Source organism: Macaca fascicularis, chromosome 20 (assembly GCF_037993035.2).
Source record: "Macaca fascicularis isolate 582-1 chromosome 20, T2T-MFA8v1.1".
Taxonomy (NCBI): Eukaryota; Metazoa; Chordata; class Mammalia; order Primates; family Cercopithecidae; genus Macaca; species Macaca fascicularis.
The window spans coordinates 80,952,710-80,976,858 of record NC_088394.1 but is presented as its reverse complement, the minus strand read 5'-3'; the positions used below and the strand labels follow the sequence as shown (position 1 = coordinate 80,976,858).

The window sequence follows — 24,149 nt, the reverse complement described above, 5'->3', positions numbered from 1 at the left end:
GGGGCTCTCCACTCCTTCCCAGCCCTCATTGCCACAGAGCTTTTCTGCGTTGCCGGCTCGTTCCCCGCCCCTTGGGCAGGGCCTGGGGCCTCCCTGACCCTTACACAACTCCCTGGACACCACGCCCATCTGAGAAGCTACCTGCAGAGGCAGCTGCGAACGTGCAGACATTAATTTGAGCCCCTTTCCCCTTAAAAAGAAAACTGGATGGATGAGTCTGACTAAAATAAGGTTGAGAGGAAGATCAAAGAAGGGGGAGAAGGATGGTATGAGAGGGTGAGAGGTTGGGATCATGGAGAAGCCAGAGGAAGAGAAACAAAACAAAGGAACATGAACTCCTGGCTCCTCGCCACCCCCGGCCCACGAGAGGTCACTGGCACTGCTGCAGCTTAGCAGGCGTCACAGGGCATCAGGGGCATGATGGGAGTGACGGACAAAGGTCATTCCCGGCCTCCTCGTGCCGATGGCAGGATGCCCACGAAGATACCAGAATATACTTCCAGGTACTCTGCAGAGTCCCGTCCCATTTCCTTCCTACTGTCTTTCCCCAAAACAGCCCCCCTGAGGGTTGTTCAGACATAAACCCCTGCACCACCCGCAGGCCTGCTGCGCACAGTTGGGCAGGTTGGGCCCTGCACAGCCCCAGACCGCACGGGAACGGCTCCCTTGGAGTCGTGCAGCACAGGAGCCCTGACCCCTCCTCTCCTGAGCCAGATGACGCGGCGATTCTTCTCGCCATGGTGAGGACGAAAAGTGAGACATTTAACCTGACGTCTCAAGAAAGAGGTAAATGGTCACTGGCAGTAGATGAGGTAATGTCCACAATAAAATCACTTCTTACAACTGACTTCAGGCCGCGCGCGGTGGCTCATGCCTGTCATCCCAGCACTTTGGGAGGTTGAGGCGGTCAGATCACCTGAGTTCAGGAGTTCAAGACCAGCCTGGCCAACATGACAAAAACCCATCTCTACTAAAAATACAAAAATTAGGCCGGGCGCGGTGGCTCATGCCTGTAATCCCAGTACTTTGGGAGGCTGAGGCGGGTGAATCACCTAAGGTCAGGAGTTTGAGACCAGCCTGACCAACACGGTGAAACCCCGTTTCTACTAAAAATATGAAATTAGCCAGGCATGGTGGTGGGCACCTCTAATCCCAGCTACTTGGGAGGCTGAGGCAGGAAAATCGCTTGAACCCAGGAGGTGGAGGTTGCAGTAAGCTGAGATTGCACCCCTCCACTCCAGCCTGGGCAACAAGAGTAAAACTCCGTCTCAAAAAAAAGAAAAAAAGAAAGAAAAAGAAAAGAAAAAAGAGAAAAGAAAAGAAAAATCAGCCGGGCGTGGTGGCGAGTACCTGTAATGCCAGCTACTTGGGAGGCTGGGGCAGGAGAATTGCTTGAACCCAGGAGGTAGAGGTTGCAGTGAGCTGAGATTGCACCACCGCACTCCAGCCTGGGCAACAGAGCGAGACTCCATCTCAAAAAACAAAACAAAAAAGAGTTCAATTTCCAGTGCCAATCAAGCTCTGACACTGCACAGTGAGCTGAACTTGCGTCTACACTGCCTTGGTGGGAATCTGGATGGGACTGACCGCCTGCTGCGAGGGAAACCTTCTGAACGGAGAAGCACCTGCCTCTGGAAACAGAGAGGATGATAATGGCTTCTTGCTGTCAGCAGAGGTTACCAAAAAAGAGATGGCATGTTAGAGGCATGAGGTTGCCTGGGGACTTGGAGGCAACCTCGCCCCCTGCCACCTGCCTCAATCTCAAAGCAATATTCAGCCTTCTGGGGAAGGCTCAGGGGCCGGTCAGAGATGAGGAGCCGGTGCAGAGCTATGTGTGGTCAAAGCTAATCTGCCCTGGTGAGAAGGCCCAGGAGGCCAGCTGTCCCCTCAGCTGAGCTCAGGACAGACCACCCCTCCCCAGCAGCACCGACCAGCTCTCAGAGGATGCTGAGATGCTCCCAGCCCTCCTTGGGCCAGGGCTGTGGGGCTGACTTGTTCCTGGAAGGCTGGTTAATCACACTGTCACCCAGAGAGTCACTGAAAACCCAGGGGCTTTGTTCATGAAAGGAGGTGTTTGTTAGGCCTAAGTGCTCCTTTAAAAGCCATAGGTCTGCATAAGAAACGTGATTGCTCACGACAATAAACACCACACATGTCACTGATTAGAGGAGGCAACTTCACGCATCCTCCAGCGAGACATCGTAACAGGGACTCTTATTTGAAGAGGCAGATCGGCAACTCGGAAAACACATCACAGAGGATTCTAGCCCGCAGAAAGGGGAACAGGGAGAGTCAGACCCCTCTGTGGGCTGGCAGGAAACAGCCCCGTTCTAGGATTTCCTCAGGGACCCCTCGCACCCCCATCCCCGAGCGGCTGGGAAAGTGGGAGTGTGTCCCTCTTCCGGGCCTCCTCAACCTGGCGGCCCCAGCACACCCGAGAGTGGGTGGTGTTGCAAACAGGACGGGCTCTGCACCCCACCCGCGGTTTCCCAGATGAGCCGGGACCTACTTCTCCAGTGTGAACAGTGAGGCCAAGCGTGAGGCTTTCAGGTCTGCTCAGAAGGGGCCGGAGCGGCTGGCGGAGAGCACGGCTGGCCCAGAACTGGAGCCCGCTTTCCCTGGCATCACCGCCTCTGCCTCTCGAGCTCATGCTGTCGCCAGGGCGTCTCAAGGTGTCACATTTGTTTTCTGACTATTTCGGAGTGCTCTGGCCTTGGCAGGCTCCCACCTGCCCAGTTCCGGGATGCATTGCCAGCCTGCCCTAGTGCTGGCCTCACCTCCCCAGGGCTGCCCTCCCCACCGGCTGCCAGGCTGCACCTGCGTCTGGGCTGTGCCTGCTGCAGCAGCTCAACACAGTGCACAGCCCCCAACCTGAAGTGACCTTTGCAGGAGCCCGCACTGTAAAATGGAACAAAGTCACGTGGACACACACACCTCTTCTCCTCCTCCTCTCCAGCATCCCCTCTGGAGCGGCAGCAGAAACAGGTAAACAAAGGAACATGTCAAAGTCATGCAAGATATGTGGATGGTAAAAAGAGAACAAGCAGAGGAGGGTTATTACAGGCAGAAACGAGCGGGACAGAGAAAGACAGGATATTCGAAATAAATTAACTTCCTAGAAGTCTGAGAACTAAAGAGGCAACGCCCATCTGCCTAGAGGCATCTAAGCATTTCCCTGTTCTGGTCTCCCTCCAGAGCGGGGTCTCTCTCGAGGGTCCTCGGGCAGTCTCAGTGTCTTTCCCTCTCCACGAGCCCCTGTGCCTCCCCAGGAAATGCGGCCATGGCAGAATGCTCTGGGTCCCTCGCCCCTGATAGGGTTTTAGCTGCCCCTAGAGGGAAGAATTTCACTTGAGACATGGCAAGTGCTGGGAGACTCGAGTCTTCCCCCCAACAGCAGCCATCTGCCCACTCTCCTGATGAGGGTTAAGGGTAGAGGGTCTCCCTGGTGTTACAGAGAGCCGGATGTGCTTTATTAATAAGGAGACCAGGGCCCGGAGAGGTTCAGAGCCTTCAGTCACACGACTGGAAGGGGCTCCCCCGGGGGCTGCTGTCCCTCGCTGTCGTGTCGCTGTACACGGTGGATGGCACCTTTGCTTGCTATGGCATCGGCCCCCGTGGAGTGGGTGCCAGCCCCCCCTGCTGCCATGTGCGAGGTGGCCCTCAGCGAAGCTGGGAAGGTCTGGTCAGGCTGCAGACCCAAGAGGTGAGTTGCGAGCGGCAACTGCATTCACCAGGCACCAGCTCTCGAGGGCAAAGTCTCGGGGGAGGTGGCCAGCCCTTCCTCCCAGGACCCTGCTCCAGGCGTTCATCCCCAGGATGCTGATTTTGTTCAGCAAACAGCAGGGTGGGCCCGGGAGCAGGGGTCCTGATGGTATTAGAGGGAGCTGGCAATTTTAAGAGGGTCAGGCCAAGTCATGCCAGAGCCCCAGGACAGAAAGCGCTCATGCAAGCTGAGCACCCCCACCCATGAAGCCGAGACCCTCAGGCAGCTTGCAGGGCACCAGGGCCATGACGGGGTGAAGAAAAACCAGACACGTCCACTCAGCTGCTCTTCTGCTCTCCTCTTCCGCAACCGGGAAATAAAGCCACTCCCTGGTCCTTTTTCCTGAGGCCAAATGGGGCCACACTTTGCTCCTACCTGGTAGTGGGAGATCGCTTTGTCCTCTCACAATGGACAGCGTCAAAAAAGGCTGCATTCCAGAACCTCAGCGTGTGCCTGCAAGACAGAGCCCTAGTCACACTCTCTCCAAGGGGAGGCCGGGAGGACACGGGTCGTGGGCCACTTGAGGGATAAATAAGGGCAGTGTCTCACATCTGTCTGAGCTTCTAAAAAAGCCTCAGAGAGGTAGGGCTGAGGAGGAAAAACTGAGCATATGGCTTGATCTAAATAAAGCTGTTTCCCCGGGGCTGCCGGTGGCTGCGTATCTCTTAGGAGAGATGGCGTAAGTGGGAGGGAAAACTACGCTATCCCGGGCTGCACCGCGGGCAGGAGGGCGCTGGCGGGCAGAACTGAAGCCACCATCTGTAGGACACAGAGGCGGGCCGTTTTCTTCTTCCGCCTTTCCTGCTGGGACTCCCAAGAGGAAGCACAGGGCTGGGAAGATGTGCTTTTCTACATCAGGGTCTAGTAACATAAATGGGAACCCGGCAGCGACACGTCATGTGCCGAGAGAACTAACGTTCATAGGGACACTCAAGGAAAAAACATTCTTTGGGGTTTTTTTTTTTTTTTTTTGAGATGGAGTTTCACTCTTGTTGCCCAGGCTGGAGTTCAATGGCGTGATCTCCGCTCACTGCAACCTCTGCCTCCCAGGTTCAAGCATTCTCCTGCCTCAGCCTCCTGAGTAGCTGGGATTACAGGCACACACCACCACAACAGGCTAATTTTGTATTTTTAGTAGAGATGGGGGTTTCGCCATGTTGACCAGGCTGGTCTCGAACTCCTGACCACAGGTAATCCGCCCGCCTTGGCCTCCCAAAGTGCTGGGATCACAGGCATGAGCCACAGCGCCCAGCAGAAAAATTCTTCTTAAAGAACATCAGGGGTTGGCAAACTATGGTGTGTAGGCTGAAGCAGGCCGGCGGCTTGTTTCTGTAAATAAAGTTTTATTGGAACAAGCCACGCTCATACATTTATACAACGTCTCTGGTGGTGTTCACGCTACAACAGCATAGTGGTGTGGCTGCAGCAGAGACCATCTGGCCCGCAAAGCCTAACATATTTATTATCTGGCCCTTCACAGAAAAGTTTGCCAAGCAACAATGAAAAGACAGCAGCCAAGTCAAGGACAGAGGAGCTGAGCTGAATCACCAGAAGGCGGGACAAAGCGCGCCAGCTTCTCCCCGTCCTCTGCTTCCACGGGAACCGGGTCCAGCCTCAAGGGCCTTCCTACAGCTCCAGCCCTGCCCTCTGCCCTCTGGGTCCCTGCGGCACTCCCTGGCCAAGCTCCTTAAGTAGCCCTTGCTTGGTTAACAGGCAGAATGCGCCACAGCCAACTGTGATCTTCAGGGGAGGGAGGGCCTGTCGGACACTGATTCCAGGTGTTAGCAAAGCACTCTAAAATATGTTGAGAGGCTTCAGAGAGATTAGCGCAGCCTGACCATCATCTGCAGAGCTGGGCCATACGCCAGGGTGGCCAAGATTTCCCCTGCAACACTGGTCTCACTTCAACCATCACCTTCATTCATTTATATACATGTAAGAGCTTAATTGGGATATAATTCACATGCCATGAAATTCGCCCTCTAAAATATACAATTCAGTAACTTTTAGTGTATTCACAGAGTTGTGCAGCCACCATTTCCAGAACATTCCCTCACCCCATAAAGAAACCCCATCCCCATCAGCAGTCACGCCCTGCTCCCCATTCCGCGCCCTCTGCCCGGGCTATCAGTCATCTGCTGTGTCTCTAGGAATCTGCTATTCTGGACATTTCACAGGGATGATACAATACGTGGGCTTCTGTGCCTGGCTTCTTCCACTGAGTTTCACACATTTCCCAGGCCTATCCCTGCTGCGGTGTGGAGCGGCATGCCATTCCTTTTCATGGCTGGCTAATATTTCATGCAATGGATGGATTTTGTTTACCCATTCATCACTGGATGACCATGAAGGTGGTTTCCACTTTGGGGCCATAATAAATGACGTTGCTACAGACATTTGTACAAGGTTTTGTGAGGATACGTTTTTCTCTTGGATGACTCCTAGAGTGGAGCTGCTGGCTCACAGGGTAACTCTGTGTTTCACCTTTAAAGGAACTGCCAGACTGTTTCCACAGCAGCTGCTCCATTTACATTCCTCTTAGCCATACAGGAGACCTCCAATTTCTCCACATCCTCGCCAATGCCTGTGAGGGTTCATCTTTTTATTTTGCTACCCTGGGGGGTGTAAGAATTCTGCCATTCTGATGGGGACAAAGGCAACTAGAAGCAATCCTGGGGAGTGACTGCTGGCCCCGTAAGAGGGTGACAGGAAGCCACGGGCTCGGCCTTACCAGATGGGCTGCTGCTTCAGGTGCGTGTACAGGTAGATCTTCTCCCCCTTCTTTTCGTCCTCGGGGCTGTACACAGTCACTGTGGGAGAAGAAAGGCTGAAAGCAGCTCCGGCTGCGTGCCCGCTGTTGGCAAACCCCGGGCGACAGCCTCCCAGCAGCCAGTTTCTCCCCGAATGCCACAGAAACATGTGGTGCAAACTCCACCATGGCTTTTCTGCTAGCCATAGCCAGTAATGGTGCTATTCCCACCCGGCAATAAGGACTTCCTCTGAGGGATGGTTCCACAGCACAGCCGCAGCCCCTCGCGGTAACCCTTAGCCTTCCTGGGATTAAGGAATTTAGTTCCTCCTTAGAAAAGTGGCTCTTCCACAGAAACTCAGTGAGAAAATACAGACCACGGGAGCTGGGAAGCAACTGGGGCATCAGCCAGGGCAAGGTTCCTGTGCTCCGTGGAGGCAGGAAAGCCCCAGAGGCTGTGCACCTGCTTGTGTGCTGGCTGAGGGGGTGTGGGCCAGGCATCTCCTGCTGTTGCCTGGGCAGACTCACCAGCCCTGGGCCGCTTCTCCTGGGGTTTGCTCTCGTCTTCCCTGAGGGAAAGAAGGCACCATGACGACAGATGCGACTCACACCACACTTTCTCAACTCAAAGACGCTGTTCTATACTTCTCAGGTGGGACTGGCTACATTTAATATGGCTTGCTCTGAAAAGCCTTTTATGAAATCAAGGCTCTATTTGTCAACTGCCAGTGTTTCAGAATTCAGGAAATGTGGCATTGAGGTTTCTTTATGTCATTTTCTCTGAATCCAAAGCTAAATGGGGCAGAGGAGGAGGCCAAGGCACCTGGCTGCGGCCCAGCCATGGGTGGGAAGAGGGGACCCCGGGGCTCCCTCTGGCTGCCGCATCCCTCCTCCTTGTTGAAGTCATAGCTTCTATGAGTCTATTTCTGATGTGCCTGTCTCCAAAGTGTTCCTCAAGTGTCTGTCACAGCCCTGCTCTCCTGGGAACAGTGTTTTTCTCCTGTGACTCAAGACCGTGTTCCACAAGCACTCACTCTTGGTCCAGCCAGGGGATGGGGGGGACAGAGGAGACAGAGTGGAGGGGCTGCAGTTCCCTCTGCCATCGGACAATCCCCTGGGCTCCTCATCAGTCCCAGGGAGTGTGGCCCCCAGGGACATCCCTGCACGTCACTGGGGGGCTCGGCTTTGCAGACCATATAGCAAGCTGTGGGGGCAGAGGCGGCTGGGCAGTGCAGTGCTCCTGACAGTCTCTGGGCCTCACTCGAACCCTCCCTGCTGCCCCCACCAGAGCTCCACACCAGCTTCTCCCCCGTCCCATGCAGGTGGGAGGGACCCCAAGGCCACACGTACTCGTTCCTCCTGGCCAGGGGCCCCTTCAGCTTGGTCTCCAGCCCCCCGAAGAAGCCCTTGACATTCTCCGTCCTGGCCGAGGTGTTCTTCAGCAGCCGCTCGGCGATGTCCTTCTTCTCGGCCAGCCAGCTGTTTGCGGATTTCAGGTAGGAGTCGATGCTGCCCGCGGGCTTCTCCCGGGCCTCCGGGGGCAGCAGCTGCGGTTTTCCTTGGACGAGAGAGGGAACAAGACGAGGCCAGTGAGGCCGGGGTCTGCACCTGCTAACTGCAGAGGCCCAGGGGGAGCCCTGCAGGGGTCCTGTGCAGTGGGGATACAGGAGCCTCCCTCCTCAGCCCAGGACGGGGGTGGTGCAGGCTCAGCCGGCCCAGGATGAGGAAGTGGGGGCCCTGCTCCCCGTGAGCACTCTCAGCACCTGCTGTGCACAGAGAAGCCACTAGGAGCAGGGAGGGAGCAAAGGAGATGCAGGCTGGAGCCCGGCCCAGGTGGCAGGGTCTGCAGGGAGGCGAGGGCAGAGGCCCGACCATGCCAGCGCCAGGGAGGCAGAAGCCAGCTGGGCACCAGGCCCCTGAAATGGGAGTGCGGAGACAGCAGGGGGGTGGGGAGCCCTGGCACCCAAACTCCCTTAGCCAATGGACGGACACGAGGCCCTGGCACCCCCGCAGGATGACGTACCCCCAGGGGCCCCAGTGCCCACTATAAGTCAAAGGTTCTCTGTAGGCCCTGGCAGGGTGTCCTCACTAGCTGAAGCTGCTGTGGGTAGCCCTGTCTCAGGAAGCAGCGTCTATTCATTATGTGTCTATCTGTTCTTCAAAAAGGAAGAGCCAAAGGCTGTACTGGGGGTTCCCACTCCACCCAAAGCAGCTGATGAGTGGCCTGGCGGGAAGGGCTTGCCCGCTGGTGTGGCTGGGACACCAGCCATGGCGGTTGGACCAAATGAACTGAGGGGTGCGGAGAGGACAGCTGTGGGAGGGGGAGCAGATACACACACCCCAAGAGTGAGCATGCAGGTACTGAGAGAGGACAGCACGGGGGGTCGGGGCCTAGCACCTCCCTGACCCAGCTCCAGTCCACGTGGAGGCTTCCAGCAACCTTCCACTTATGGTGGCCTGAATGAGTCCTGCTGCTGCAGCCCAAGGAGACTCACGCAGGAAGCCCTTGAGCTCCAACGTACCAGAAAGTTCCAACGGAATGAGGCAGAAGAGATGTCATAGCCTCAGCATCAAGAACAGTCCACACTCCTCATAAGCCATCTCCAGCCCATCCCTGGGCACTCTCTGCCACTTCAGATCCTAGACGGCTGCTCCCCACCACCCTCCAATAACCAACCGTGTCTTGTTTTGGTAAAACATAAAACTGATTATCTTCACATCCAGCAGTTCCTGCCTCCACCATAAAACGTCCTGCCTAGCATGTTTCTCCTATCAGCTCGGGAGTTTCCTTTGCACCCTGGTCAGTCAACCTCCCACCCCATGATTCGGACCATGTTTTCTCTGAAGTCTCACTCCTCCCTAACACCAGCGTCCTCTGTTCTCTGGAGGCCCCGCAGCTTTTGCTTTTAACCATGAAGAAAGCTTCCGCTGACACATTATTGGCTGGCGAGCCTCAGGATCCCGTGGGTGAACCCCACATCAGCCCACCCGTGTCTTACCGATGTGGTAGTAGGTGAAGCACATGGTCATGAGGTTCTTGGCAGGCCCAAAGTCATCCATCTGATGACACCTGAAACAAGAGGCAAGGTTCACGGCTAAAGATCGCTCCACTTGCTTCTCCTTGCAAGTCGGTCAGCCATCGCTGAGACACTTGACACATGTGTCCCAATTAATATCTTCCCCCCTGGAGACGCACAAAACAATCTCCCTGAGTTCCATTAGGAGAGCTACACACAGGCACATGGCCTGGGACTGACTGAATGGGAAGGAGTTTGTGGTCTGCCTGCCTGGCTTCCTTCACTGAAAAGGTAAAGCCAGGGCCCGGGAAGCTCAACTCGACACCCAGGAGCAGAGCCAGGCCTCAAGTCTCAGTGCACAAGAAGCCGGGCCTCAGGTCGCAGTGCACACCCGTGGCCCAGGCCACCTAGCTCTCCAGCCCTTGCCTTCTCAGGAATTAGCAGTAAGTTGGAGGACCTTCCCCGCATCTGTGGCTCTCAGGCTCCTGCCCACAGCATCGGTGGTGGGGCATCAGGAGGTGGAGCCTCTGATCCAGCAGGTCTTGGTCTTGGGCGGGGCCATTCCTTTGTATTGCAGGTTTCTTTGTCTTTCTATCCTGATCCCTTTTAGACTTTTCTTTTCTGTTTAGGTTTTAACTTTGGGCAATTATTACTTTACGAGTCAAAAGAAATTATCTAGACAGTGGGATTAAGGGCCATTTTTATCTTTTTATATAAAAAACTAACTAAACTAGTAATAAAACTATAAAAGACTAAAAGTAAAAACTAAAGATGTTTAACAAACTAAAGATTATAAAACTAAAAAATCCCATATTGTCTAAATATTAAAAGAGTTTTTGTTTCACTTTGTTTTTGCAACTATACAAACATATATATGCTCAGGGACCAAGTGATGGCAAGAATCTTTGTGTTTTGGCAGGTTGGGACTTTAACGCCTCCCTCCCCAACTTACTTGTGTAAGACAAAAAACTCAAAGAAAAATGGAGAATTACTTTTAGCCTAGTGCAAATAAAAAAAAAGAAAGAAAATGGAGACTCAGAATTGTGCAAAATGGGGGTTCGTGAAAATGCCTGAGACTGCATATGAGACTGCATATGTTGGAAATTGAAGTATCTTAATTGCATGAGAGAATGTTTCACAAAAGGCAACCTAGAGGGCCTGTTTTAAACCACTACCCTCTTGGCTGAAGGTGAGGGCTCACTCAGCCTCTTCCGGTGAAGGTTTCTCAGCCCTCCCCTGGCCAGCTCTGAAGGCCAGACCTCAGAGGAGAAACGGATCTTGGACTTCGGGTATCCTGAGAAAGCGTAGGAAAAATAGGGATCCTCCTTTTGTTGGTTTTCTTCTTCCAGTATATGCCCAAGTTCAAAGAGAAAGAGAGAAAGGGGAGAGACATGAAGAAGCAGGAGAACTGGGACTCGAGAGAGCAGGCTGGGTGTGGTGCTTCACGCCTGTAATCCTAGCAGTTTGGGAAGCTGAGGAAGGAGGACTGCTTGAGCCCAGGAGTTTGAGACCAGCCTGGGAAACATAGGAAGACTTCATCTCTACTAAATGTGTGTGTGTGTGTGTGTGTGTGTGTGTGTGTGTCTATGTGTATATATCTATATGGAATATGGCCAGGCGTGGTGGCTCACTCCTGTAATCCCAGTACTTTGGGAGGCTGAAGCAGGTGAATCACTTGAGGTCTGGAGTTCAAGACCAGCCTAGCCGACATGGTGAAACTCTGTCTCTACTAAAAATACAAAAATTAGACAGGCATGATGGTGCATGCCTGTAGTCCCAGCTACTCAGGAGGCTGAGGCAGGAGAATTGCTTGAACCCGGAAGGCGGAGGTTGCGGTGAGCCGAGATCCCACTGCACTCCAGCCTGGGTGACAGAATGAGACTCTGTTTCAAAAAAAAAAAAAAAAAAAATTTAAAATGAGCCAGGTGTGGCAGCATGCACCTGTAGTCCTAGTTATTTGGGAGGCCGAGATGGGAGGATCCCTTGAACCCAGGAGATTGAGGCTGCAGTGAACTGTGATTGAGCCACTGCACTCCTGCCTGGGTGACAGAGCAACACCTTGTCTCAAAAAAACCCAAAAAACCACAAAAAACGACTCAAGCAGCTATCTTTGGTTGGGAGACAAGGAAGTAAAGGAGGGAGATTTTTCAGGCCTGGAAGGACAAAACAAAGGCAGTGATGTGGGAAGGTGGCGATGGGATGAGCCAAGGACCAGAAGAGGACACACGGCCCAAAGCAGGGGCTGCTTGGAGGCCTTCTGCAGGAGATGGGGATAGTGGGGTGCAGATATGCCCAGATCAGGGCTCCCAGCCCCAGAATCGAGGCTCCAGGTCGGTCAGGCCACTGCCCAGCCTCCCCAAGGCCAAGAAGCATCCCCTCCATTTCACACCTTGGAGGTATGAAGCTGGCCTGGTGACCCCAGAGAGTCATGCTCCTGAGAAGGGGGTCTGTGCCTCATGGAGTCTGGCTCCCTAATCTCACAAGTGAGCAGGGACAGAGACTGGATTGGCCCCAAATCTCCAGCTGGCGGCCATGCCCTTTCCACCACTCCTCACTGCCTACCAAGGGCTTCTGTGATAAAAGGCCCCAGTGGTGCCTAATCAGTGTTCACAGGGAAGGCTACAGTCCTCCCAACATATCATTAAGTGTTTATTTGCTCATGGGGTTGGCAGTTGAGTTTGAAGTACTTTACAACAGGAACTCGGGAAAGTGCCAGAACTCCCAAGGAGGGCAGGGCCACAGTACCTCATCACCACCTGGCCCTGAGGACCTGCACAGAGGATGCTCCTCACATCCAGCTGCAGTCCTCTCATCACTGACAGCTAAGGATGGCCAGCCCTGCTCCTGTGAGATGGTGGTTACGACTGTGCCTTTTAGTTGATGCTGGGTGTAGCAGAGCAATTGCAACCTGATGACTAGCGTGGATATGACTCACAGCTGGTTATGACACGGCTGGGTGGGGAGGAAAGGAAGGAGGGAAGGAGGGAAGAGCTTACCAGGACAAAGGCTTTGTGCAACGGCATTACTTACTCGAACAGCACCACTGCAAAAGACTGCACCAGGCGGTAGAAGGTTGCCTCTGAGACACACTTGGAGTTGCAGCGCTGTCCAGAAAGAGGCCAGACACGTCATTGAGGTTCAGGGCGACACACGCAGCACTCAGTGAAGCTGCAGGCTTTCCACTCTCAGTGTTTCCAAATGCAGCTGGGATGAGGGCCCAGGATGGCTGCTGCCTCTGCACTATAGAACCCGCCCCTCCTGCCAGGACCCGGGCAGAGTACAGCCACCTGCACCCAACCATCACTGGGCAGGGCACACACAGGGGTTCCCCTCGGTGTCCTTCCCAGATTTTTAAAAGTCAGAACTTCATACACACCCACACACAGAAAAGTACCCCACAATGACAACACTGGCTGTTTCCAAACTGTGGATGTGTGGGTAATAAACTTCTCTTTGCTCATCTGCATTTTCTAACTTTTCCATGAAAAATAAATTATTTGCACTAAAATACTTAAAAACTAAAAACTTAGGCCACTCAGGAAAAAAAAAGAACCTACTGGATATTTACAAAATTAAATTATTTTCTAAACTTTGTTAATATATTTTTCTTCACGGCCGAGCGTGGTGGCTCAAGCCTGTAATCCGAGCACTTTGGGAGGCCGAGACGGGCGGATCACGAGGTCAGGAGATCGAGACCATCCTGGCTAACACGGTGAAACCCCGTCTCTACTAAAAATACAAAAAACTAGCCGGGCGAGGTGGCGGGCGCCTGTAGTCCCAGCTACTCGGGAGGCTGAGGCAGGAGAATGGCCCAAACCCGGGAGGCGGAGCTTGCAGTGAGCTGAGATCCGGCCACTGCACTCCAGCCCGGGCTACGGAGCAAGACTCCGTCTCAAAAAAAAAAAAAAAAAAAAAAAAAAAAATATATATATATATATATATATATATTTTTTTCTTCACATGACCGTCATGATCTTGAATATTTTTTATTTTTTACAAAAAATCGAGTATTATGGGTTAATAAAAATATGCATGCACATAACTCACATGCTTGCCTTTAAAAAATGAGATTTTCCGGAACTTCATGAAATTGAAAGCCCAGTTTCTTACTCTTTCCCTTGAAGTGCGACGTCCAAATGAGCTACTTCCTGTTTCTCACTATTCTTTTTTAACTTTTAGAGATGGGGGAACGGGGGTACCTCACTATGTTGCTCAGGCTGGTCTTGAACTCCTGGGCTCAAGTGATCCTCTCGCCTCGGCCTCCCAAAGTGCTGGGATTACAGGCGTGAGCCACTGTGCCCAGACTGTTTCTCACTATTCTCAACACTCCTTTTCAGAATATTCTGGGGTAAGTTTTACTTTTCTTTTTCTGTTGGGTCATTTCCGTTGACTCTTTTCTCCAGAGTGTCATTATAGGATAAAGTCAAATTTGTTATGCTTCACCAGATTCTTCCTCAAGAGTAAACGCCCATCCTTCCCATCACCTTGCCCTTACCTGGGCACTCACGTATCGAGCAAACCACTCCCGGCCTTTTCCATTTTCACTGCTGCAGTACTCTCCAAACTTGGCTTTCTCCTCCTGATCTAAGTCCTCCCTAAAAAAAAAAAAAAAAAAAAAAAGGAGAGGGGGAAAAAAACCCCTTTTCAATCCGCTGGAGCAATAGGGGAAGAGCAAGGAGAAGGAACTAACGAAGTATTGCTCCCCAGCCAAGCACAGACCCCAACTCCCATCACCTCGTCTCAGCCTCCGGGCGGTCCCGTGAGGAAAGGGTGTTACTGTTATTTCAAAGGTGAGGAGCCTGGCTCGGAGAATCACACGCCGGTTTGAGAGTGGCGAACCAGAGTTCCATCCAGGCTTCCTGGTTCCAAAGCCCATGTCCTTCCCCTGCCCCTCCCGACCCCTGCCTGGGGAGGTCTGAGTCCGGATAAGGGCACGAACCCTGAGAGGTCTTGGTTCTCCAGCTCTCTGACTTCCCACTAGTTTTTGATGCTGGAGTCAGCATGGAACCAGCCCCTGAATTTAAGACTTCCTGAATTTGTTCTGTCTTAGTATATTGATGCCAAGGTTTGATGCCAGGAAGAAAACCATCTCCCACATATCAGCAGGGCGCTCGCTCATCCCTCTGCACTTCCAGAGTGAGGCTGCTCATGGGCCAGGCCATCCCCAGCTGTGTGTGAGAGGTATGGAGACCAGGGGCCTCCACCCTGGTGTCACCACCACTAGGATGGATAACATGCTCACATACTTTCAGGCCACTTCTCATCACTCTTTGTAAGGCGCCAATACTCTTTCCCAAATTTAAAGACTCGAAAATGAAGCAGAAGGCTGAAGATCACTTGGCTTATGCAATCTTCATTTATGTTTTGTAGAAAACATCTTAGTCCTCATTTACTCTAAATACCAACATCAGATGAAATATGTGTTATCTGCAGGCTTTTGTAGTAATTTCTGGAATGCTTGCAAAGACGCATCTGACTCAGGTGTCCACATTCTGTATCGCTGACAGGCTACTGCAAATAGAGGCTGGCTTTCCTGGCAAATGAGCAAACTTCTGGGTGTTTTCCCCTTTTCATTAACTGGGGTGTGCTCAGAGAAAGCGCACCCATCTCGGTGTTGGTCAAACAAAACAAGTAGGAAGCTACATCTGCTCTCCTAAAATGCACTCAAATCAAACATAAATGCATTTTTAGTTAATTTTTTTTTTTTTTTTGAGACGGAGTCTCGCTCTGTCTTGCCTAGGCTGGAGTACAGTGGTGCAATCTCAGCTCACTGCAACCTCTGCCTCCTGGGTTCAAGTGATTTTCCTGCCTCAGCCTCCTAAGTAGCTGGGATTACAGGCACCCGCCACCAAGCCCAGCTAATTTTTGTGTTTTTAGTAGAGATGGGGTTTCGTCATGTTAGCTAGGCTGGTCTCAAACTGCTGGCCTTAGGTGATGTGCCTGCCTTGTCTCCCAAAGTGCTGGGATTACAGGTGTGAGCCACCGCGCCCAGCCCATAAATGCATTTTTAGATGGTCAGGTATTGGGATTATCATGCAACGGTTCCCTTTTCTAACCACACAGAAAACTGAGGCTGGTCTCCACCAATTGAGAAGCACCCATCAAAAAGGCAGAAGTCAGCCCTTAAGAGTTTACACACGTGGGGCTCAAATCACGGTGGAAACAATGGGCTCTGCAGAGTAAAAGGCAACATTTCTTTTTCTTTTTTTTTTGAGACAGGGTCTCCATTTGTCACCCAGGCTGGAGTGCAGTGGTACGATCATGGCTCACTGCAACCTAAGCCTACCTGGTTCAAGTGATCCTCCCACCTCAGCCTCCTGAGTAGCTGGGACTATGGGCACATGCCACCATGCCTGGCTAATTTTTGTGTGTTTTTTTGTAGAGTTTCACTATGTTTCCTAGGCTGGTCTCAAACTCCTGGGCTCAAGCGATCCTCCTGCCTCAGCTTCCCAAAATGTTGGGAATACAGGTGTAAGCCACTGAGCCTGGCCACAAATCCTAACTGCGTTAATGAAACTGGAAAACTTTCCCTTAAGGCAGTGCCTCTCAGACGCTGATGTGCATGAGCTGTCTACTGATCTTGTTAAAGGGCATGTTCTCACTCAGAGGGGCCAGCCAGGGCTCAAGACTCTGCATTTCTCACAAGCTCCCAGGAGATGCCAATGCTGCCAGCCCACACATGACAGAGCAGCAAGACCATCTGTATCTAGTGTGCTGCCGTGAATGGTGGAAGAGCCACAATCCACACGTGAACCCCATGGCTCTGGGGTGTGTGTGCATCCTCCTTTCCCTGGCTGAGATATTAACAGGCAGTGAACTGGGGTAGGGAAACATCAGGCCGATGCACAGATTCCCGCTTCTCAGTGGACGTCACGGCCCCAAACTCTCCCTTCCTGCTGCTCCAATTGTCAACACTCGTTATTTTACCCTTAAGAACCACAAAAGAACAGCCACCCAGGGAAGGGCCCCATGCAAACAGCTGCTTCAGAATCAGCTGCTGGCCAGGGTCAGCACTTTGGAGGGTCGTGGCAGGAGGACTGCTTGAGGCCAGGAGTTTGAGGCTGTGGTGAGCTATGACTGCACCACTGCACTCAAGCCTGGGTGACAGAGAGAGACCTTGTCTCCAAAACGAAAAAAAAAAAATTAGCGGGGCATGGCGGCATGTACCTATAGTCCCAGCTACTCGGGAGGTTATGGTGGGAAGATTGCTTGAGCCCAGGAAGTGGAGGCTGCAGTGAGCCGTGATTGCGTCACTGCACTCCAGCCTGGGCAACAGAGTAAGGCCCTGTCTCTAAAAAAAAGAATCTGCTTCTTATGAGCACACCAGTATGGGTAACCACAGCTTTATTATCTTATCTTGCCCCTATATTTAATTTCAGTGAATAATTGCAACCTCTTAGCCAACTACAGCTGTGACAAGGAACGCTAGGGAGTGGTGAGCCTACAAATGCTCAGATGGTCCCAGAAACAGAACAAGTGCCCCTTGTGTTTAGCAACGATGAGGTGAGACAGGTGTCGGCGGAGTGAGAGGAAAGAGATAGCCCCCTCCAAAGCCTTGCTTAAGAATTGCATGGATAAAATTCAGGAACAACATGCACTGGAAAATAACAGAGCTCGGCCGGGTACGGTGGCTCATGCTTATAACCCCAGCGCTTTGGGAGGCTGGGAAGGGTGGATCACATGAGACCAGGAGTTCGAGAGCAGCCTGGCCAACATGGTGAAACCCTGTCTCTGTTAAAAACACAAAAATTAGCCGGGTGTGGTGGCAGGTGCCTGTAATCCCAGCTACTCGGGAGGCTGAGACAGGAGAATTACTTGAACCTGGGAGGCAGAGCTTGCATTAAGCTGAGACTGCACTACTGCACTCCAGCCTGGGTAACAGACCCAGACTCGGTCTCAAAAAAAAAAAAAAAAGAAAGAAAGAAAGAAAGAAAACAAACAAAAAGAAAATAATGGAGCTCACGGGGATGATGGGGACCTGTGAGCCAAGTACTCTGGAGCGTGTCCCTCCAGCGATTCTCTGCATGGTTGCCCTTCCAAATCACCTGGGAGCCGCACATGCTTTGACGCCGGGCCTCACCCTAGAGAACTGATGTAATTGGTCTGGAGTGAAGTCCAGACTCGGGTACTCTTTAAAAGGTCCCCATGTGGCTCCGCATGCAGGCTGGAGTGGAGGGAGGCCCCTGCAGTGGCCATCCCTGGCTGATGAGGAAATGGAAGCTCTGGCCCCAGGTGGCACCCTGGGGAGAGGCAGAGCCAAGAGCAGAAGGCGGCTCCCCTTGGGCCCTGTGGCCATGCCAGGCTGTCTTGTCCACACAGGCCTCTTACCCTCCAGAGAAGATCTTCTCCACGTAGCCACGCATGAAGTCCCTGAGAGCCAGGGTCTCTTCATCCTGGGTAGACTCGGTGCTCTGGCTGGAGGAGAAGGACTCGTTGGAGGAGGAGCGGCGGTCCTGGTCCCAGGACGGGTGTGAGGGTGACTCGCCCATGTCATTCTCACTGTCCGCAGACTCAGTGGTCTCACTCTCTGACGCGCCATCCCCCAGGGAGCCATCCCCGTCCTGCAGTGCAGGGGGTGGTGCCTCCAGGGGAGAGGAGGTGGGTGCCTCAGGCCCAAAGTCGATTAGCGAGCCCACGGGGACCTCCCGGGCCTCCATGGCTCTGGGGGGCTGCTGGGGAGGCTGCCTGGAGGGGAGCCCGGCAGCCTGGCGTCCCAGGTGTGTTAGTAGGAGCCCACCAAGCTCACAAGTTGCCGGTAACTGCTGGCCACCAAGAATGAGTCCTTTGCAGCAGCTCACCTGGCCCTATAGCATCTAGAATGGAAACACAGACACAGACATTAGCGCCATTCCTCACCAGAATCCAGACCTAGATCACACACTCCCCGTAAAGAGAAGAATCTCTGCTCTTCTGGAATTTGGGGTGCCTCTTCACCATCATCTTCCTACCGTCCACTTTACTGTTCAAAACCTGGTACACGGTAGGCCCTTGATAAATACTTGTTAAATGAATGAACAAATAAACACTGACATCAGGATTTCTCCAAGTTCTGCAAACAAACTGTCAGGGCACTGCCTCTGCTGGCCTCCTTCCCGCTCCAGCCCCAAGACTGAGCCCATCACCAGGACGGAAAAGGTCCATCCTGGGCTGGAAATGGAGGATCACCAGGGACAATCCACCTGCCCGCTCGCTGTCACTGGAACTGGTGGCTACGGAAGCACCTCCCTGCTGAGCAACAGATACCTCACCTCTTAGCTCCGGCCTCCTTCCTTGGCTCTGTTCTCATCCAGAACGTTCCCAGGCTGTCAGAGGTCTATCCCCTCTCAGCATCCTTCTCAAACCCTACGATGGTTGCTAAGCACAACATTTGCCATCTGGACTTGTCCCCTCTCCCGGCATAGCAGCCGCCCTGGACAACAACACACCCCTGGGCTCCTCAGGCTGGGCAACCCTCTCCCTTCTCCATTCCCCTCCTTTTTCCTCCGCCATTCCTACCCTGGAGTTCTATTCACCGCTCAAGGCTCTGCCTTGGCCACGTCTTCTGAAAAGCTCTACTCTGCTCCTATTCAAAATGAATGAATGACTCCTCTGTGGGCTCCAGCAACTTATTTAGCCTAATTTATCATTCTGCTTGCTTTACTGACAGACACCAATATTTCCGTTTACCCGTAAAGCATACACCCCTCCAGAGGGACCATGTCTGGCACCCTGTAGCCATGCTGTGCCCAGCGAGGACTCCTGACTACATACGTGTGTGTTGTGTGCTTGCTGAAGGAAAGAACAGACCCGAATGTGAACACGCTCACAGGGTCAGGGGTGTTGGCTATGCAGGTCACAGGGTGGCAGAGCTGGGATTCAAATCTTCGCTTCTAATCCTGGTCTCCTGGCTGCTGGTTCAAGAGGTCCCGGGGAACCTTCCTCACCAGTACAGAGGCAGACAGCTAAGCGGGAAGGAGACACCGTCTTGACAGTCAGCCCCTCAGAGCACAGCATACCTCTAACCTCAGCCCTGTCCGTTAGGCCCCAAATATCTAGGACAATGCCTGCCAGTGAGGGGGCTGTGAAACTGCTGAACTGACTGCATCTTCAGAGGACAATTCAATAGCAGAATGGCCTTTTTTGCCTCTTAAGAGCTTAATGCTCACCCGTCGATGATGGATTCCTCCAAATTCTCCAGCCTGGGGTATTTTTAAATACCCTGAGTCAGAAAAGAAAAAGGCTGGCTCCCGGTCACCAGCATGGTGATGGGCATGTTCAGGGGAGCCCCACAAGGCAAGCCTCAGTCCGGAAGAGAGAAGCATAAACCTCAGCTCAGAAGAACTTTCCACGCCAGGACAGCAACAAGGGCTCTGATGAGCTCAGAAGGCAGTGGCTTCGGCTCAGGGAGCTGGAGAGCAAGGAGTGGCCGGTTGGAGTCTCCCCTCACCAGCTGCGTCCCCGGTCAAGGCCCCTACTCTCCGGTGGGTCCCCCTGGCTGAGGCATCAAGATTGGATCAGAAACCCAAGGCCCTTCCACAAGCACATGCTCACTCGCCAAAGAACAGAAAACCACACCCATGGTAACATGCCTGGCATTAAAAATGAAAAACCACACACTAGGAAAATGTTTACAGTAAATATACTAGGAAAATTGAGCTAGTGGTATATCTGTATTACAAATTCACACAACTCTAAAAAGTCTATATTCTTTTTTTTTTTTTTTTTTTTTTGAGACGGAGTCTCGCTCTGTTGCCCAGGCTGGAGTGCAGGGGCCGGATCTCAGCTCACTGCAAGCTCCGCCTCCCAGGTTTATGCCATTCTCCTGCCTCAGCCTCCCGAGTAGCTGGGACTACAGGCGCCCGCCATCTCGCCCGGCTAGTTTTTTGTATTTTTTTAGTAGAGACAGGGTTTCACCGGGTTAGCCAGGATGGTCTCGATCTCCTGACCTCGTGATCCGCCCGTCTCGGCCTCCCAAAGTGCTGGGATTACAGGCTTGAGCCACCGCGCCCGGCCAAAAGTCTATATTCTAACAGCCACACAAACAACTCAAATAGGCAAGGCACACAAGAGGAAATACAATTATAGGCCAGGCGCAGTGGCTCACACCTGTTATCCCAGCACTTTGGGAGGCTGAGGCAGGTGGATCACCTGAGGTCAGGAGTTCAAGACCAGCCTGAGCAACATGGTGAAACCCCATCTCCACTAAAAATACAAAAACTAGCCAGGCATGGTGGGGCACGCCTGTAGTCCCAGCTACTCAGAAAATTGCTTGAACCCAGGAGGCTGCAGTGACCCGAGATGGTGCCATTGCACTCCAGCCTGGGTGACAGAGCACAACTCCGTCTCAAAAAAAGAAAAAAGGAAATACAATTATTAAAGGCTTAGACAAGTCTTCAACCTATACTAATAACCACAATATAAATATACAAATTAAAGCCATAAGGTATCATCTTATACTACTAAATTAGTAAAAATTTAAAAACTATTTAAATACTGGTAAAGTTATGGTAAAATTAACATTCTCAAGCATTGCTGGAATAGGGATAAATAATACTTCAAAAGGCAATTTCTACCATTCTTATTTTTCTCTGTTCTGATTCAGGAATTCAAATGCTTGGAATTTATCCTAAGAAAATAATTCAAAACAGTCAAAAACAGTTATGTAGAGAAAAATGCTCACTGCAACAGTGTTTATAATCTTGATTAACTGGGAAGAGGGTAGAAAAAATACCTAAATACAGTAAAATGGGCCAGGCATGGTGGCTCACGCCTGTAATCCCGGGAGGCTGAGGCGGGTGGATCACCTGAGGTCAAGAGTTCGAGACCAGCCTGAGCAACATGGTGAAACCCCATCTCTACTAAAAATACAAAAATTAGGCAGGCATGGTGGTGCATGCCTGTAATCCTAGATACTCGGGAGGCTGAGGCAGGAGAATCGGTTGAACCTGGGAGGCGGAGGTTGCAGTGAGCTGAGATCACGCCACTGCACTCCAGCCTGGGCAAAAAAGCGATTCTCCATCTCAAAAAAATTAAAATAAGTAAATAAATAAATACAGTAAAATGTCAAATGCATGTTAAAAAGTTGATGCAGTAGTGATGAGTGTATGATACAATTCAAAAAACGTCCACTTTCTGGTAAACAGAATGTTCTGTAGTCAGCCCAGGTTTACTGAACGCTGCTGCTTGCCAACCCCTGTTCTGAGTGCTGAGAACACTGAAGTGAGAGAAATTTAATTTTATTCTAATTACAATCATGTAATCATATGCAAAAGCAATGAGGAAGAATGTAGAAATGTATGGTGGTGCTGGCATAGGGGTGATTTCCTCTTTCATTTTGTTCATTATCCTAACATTGCATGGCAAACACTCACAGTTCAGTGGGAAAAAGGAAACAAGTCACTGTCTCTAGAAGCCATTCAAGCAGTAGCAGGGCCGTGTCTCTGCCCACACACAGGAGGTTCAAGATCAAGCTGGGGCCGGGGGCAGTGGCTCACGCCTGCAATCCCAACATTCTGGGAGGCCGAGGCGGGTGGCTCTCCTGAGGTCAGGAGTTCAAGACCAGCCTGGCCAACATGGCGAAACCTTGTCTCTACTAAAAATGCAAAAATCAGCCGGGTGTGGTGGCGGGCGCCTGTAATCCCAGCTACTCGGGAGGCTGAGGCAGAATTGCTTGAAACCAGGAGGTAGAGGCTGCAATGAACCGTGCCACTGCACTCCACAGTGCAGACACAGCGAGACTCCATCTCAACTAAATCAATCAATCAATCAATCAAACTGGATGATCGTGGCTATTTCTGATCCAGTCTCAGGCACTCTTGGGCCAGTCAGACGCTCTCATGAGTCATCCTCTCCCAGAAGCCCTGAGTGCTGGGTGCTGCCTTCCTCAGTGGGCTCAGCACAGAGTCGACAACATCACAGGAGAGGCACTGAGTGACAGGAAGCAGATGGGTGGCAGGAGGGCTGCGGCGGGCACCACCCCTGTGCCCGGACTCCTCAGCTCAGGGATCTCAGCTGTTTGGGGCTCGCTCACAGAGCTAAGATGTCACAGCAGTGACTCTGTGTGGTCATGGCAGGGGAAGCAATCCCACCCTCTTCCTCCAGCAAGGAAAAGTCATTATGGGCCTCTAGGCAGGACAAGGTGATGGCCACTCCCACACTGCAGGGTCACAATCTCGGGGGACTGCCTGGGCCAGCTGGCGAAAACACAGGAGGTGGTCCAGCAAGGAGCCACACTGTCCCTGCTCAGAGCCAGCCCAGCGCTGCCATCCGGGAACGCGGACCCAGGAGTATCAGATCTTCTACAGGTTTCCAAGGAATGCTGAAATCCAGTTACGTGAAATCTGATTTCTCAACACTCACAACTAATTTAAATTGATTTCAAAACACTTTGGTAGTCAAAAAACCCATCTGTGGATTGCACCCCAGCCCATCTGCTTTGTTCTACCTTCAAGGAGGTACTGAGGCCACTGCCCAGACTCTGAGAAACAGTGTTTTTGGCTACAGGGGAATCTGTGTCACTGGAGATAGGAACATGCTGGCCTGAAGCACTGCAACCCCCCTGCGGTTACACTTTGCAATGAGCGTCATAGGCCCCACGATGGAGGCTTCCACCAATCAAAGTAGGCTAAAATTCTAAGTCAACCTGTACCTTCCAAAGCCCTTGTGAGATTTTGCAAACATCCATTCATTCTGCACACATGTACCGAGCATCTACTATGCATCGGTTACTGTGCAAAGAGCTAGAAAGAAAGCCATGAGGGAGACCTTATGGAACGTGTGTGTGTGTGTGTGTCTGTGTGTGTGTGTGTGTTTGTGTGTGTTTGTGTGTGTGTGTGTGTGTGTGTGTGTGTGTGTTTGTGTGTGTGTGTGTGTGTGTGTGTTTGTGTGTGTGTGTGTGTGTGTGTGTGTGTGTGTGTTTACGTACGTACCACGGGGCAGGGAGAGGGAAAGAAACAGTTAATAGAATAAAAAATCGAACAAGAGCTTCTGTAGCACTAAGTGCTACAGAGATGATCTGAAGGTGACGGCCCTGAGAGGGCTGAGAAGTGGCTTCTTTGGATGGCGAGGTTGGGGAGGCAGATCTGAGCTGAGATGGAAAGAGGGAGAACCTGGCCGGGCGCGGTGGCTCAAGCCTGTAATTCCAGCACTTTGGGAGGCCGAGACGGGCGGATCACGAGGTCAGGAGATCGAGACCATCCTGGCTAACACAGTGAAACCCCGTCTCTACTAAAAATACAAAAAAAATTAGCCGGGCGAGGTGGCGGGCGCCTGTACTCCCAGCTACTCGGGAGGCTGAGGCAGGAGAATGGCGTGAACCCGGGAGGCGGGGCTTGCAGTGAGCTGAGATCCGGCCACTGCACTCCAGCCTGGGCAACAGAGCCAGACTCCGTCTCAAAAAAAAAAAAAAAAAAAAAAAAAAAAAAGAAAGAGGGAGCCAGCATTGAAAAGGCTTGAAGGTGACCCATGCAGAGGGAACATGAAGCATGCAGGCCCTAAGGTAACTGCTTTAGAAAGTTCAAGAACCAGGAAGGCTGATGAGGCCGGGGAGCCACTGCTCATGGGAAAAGAGGCCACAGTGGTCTGTATTCTGGAGGGGGTTTCCTAACCTCCTGCTGCAACCCCTTCCGCCCCACTTCCCCCA

At 52.2% G+C, this 24,149-nt stretch overlaps 1 protein-coding gene and 1 long non-coding RNA gene across 3 annotated transcripts in view; one reads left to right on the top strand and one right to left on the bottom strand.

The window, feature by feature from the left end:
- KIAA0513 (KIAA0513 ortholog) overlaps positions 1-24,149 on the bottom strand; it is a 69,028-nt gene that overhangs the window by 8,960 nt on the left and 35,919 nt on the right. The window contains exons 2-10 of one of the 2 annotated variants that reach the window (XM_005592686.5): positions 17,858-18,342; positions 14,025-14,124; positions 12,560-12,633; positions 9,512-9,582; positions 7,863-8,070; positions 7,041-7,081; positions 6,495-6,573; positions 4,139-4,216; positions 2,935-2,964 (exon numbers count right to left, since the gene is read on the bottom strand). In XM_005592686.5, coding sequence (XP_005592743.1) covers positions 2,935-2,964; positions 4,139-4,216; positions 6,495-6,573; positions 7,041-7,081; positions 7,863-8,070; positions 9,512-9,582; positions 12,560-12,633; positions 14,025-14,124; positions 17,858-18,186 — 1,010 coding nt within the window. In that variant the 5' untranslated portion in view covers positions 18,187-18,342. The remainder of the gene's footprint in view (positions 1-2,934; positions 2,965-4,138; positions 4,217-6,494; positions 6,574-7,040; positions 7,082-7,862; positions 8,071-9,511; positions 9,583-12,559; positions 12,634-14,024; positions 14,125-17,857; positions 18,343-24,149) is intronic. The other variant, XM_005592688.5, reaches the window with a different exon arrangement.
- LOC141409304 (uncharacterized) lies at positions 1,200-6,153 on the top strand. Its single transcript, XR_012429192.1, has 2 exons — positions 1,200-2,985; positions 5,244-6,153. It is a non-coding gene; the product is annotated as an uncharacterized lncRNA (long non-coding RNA).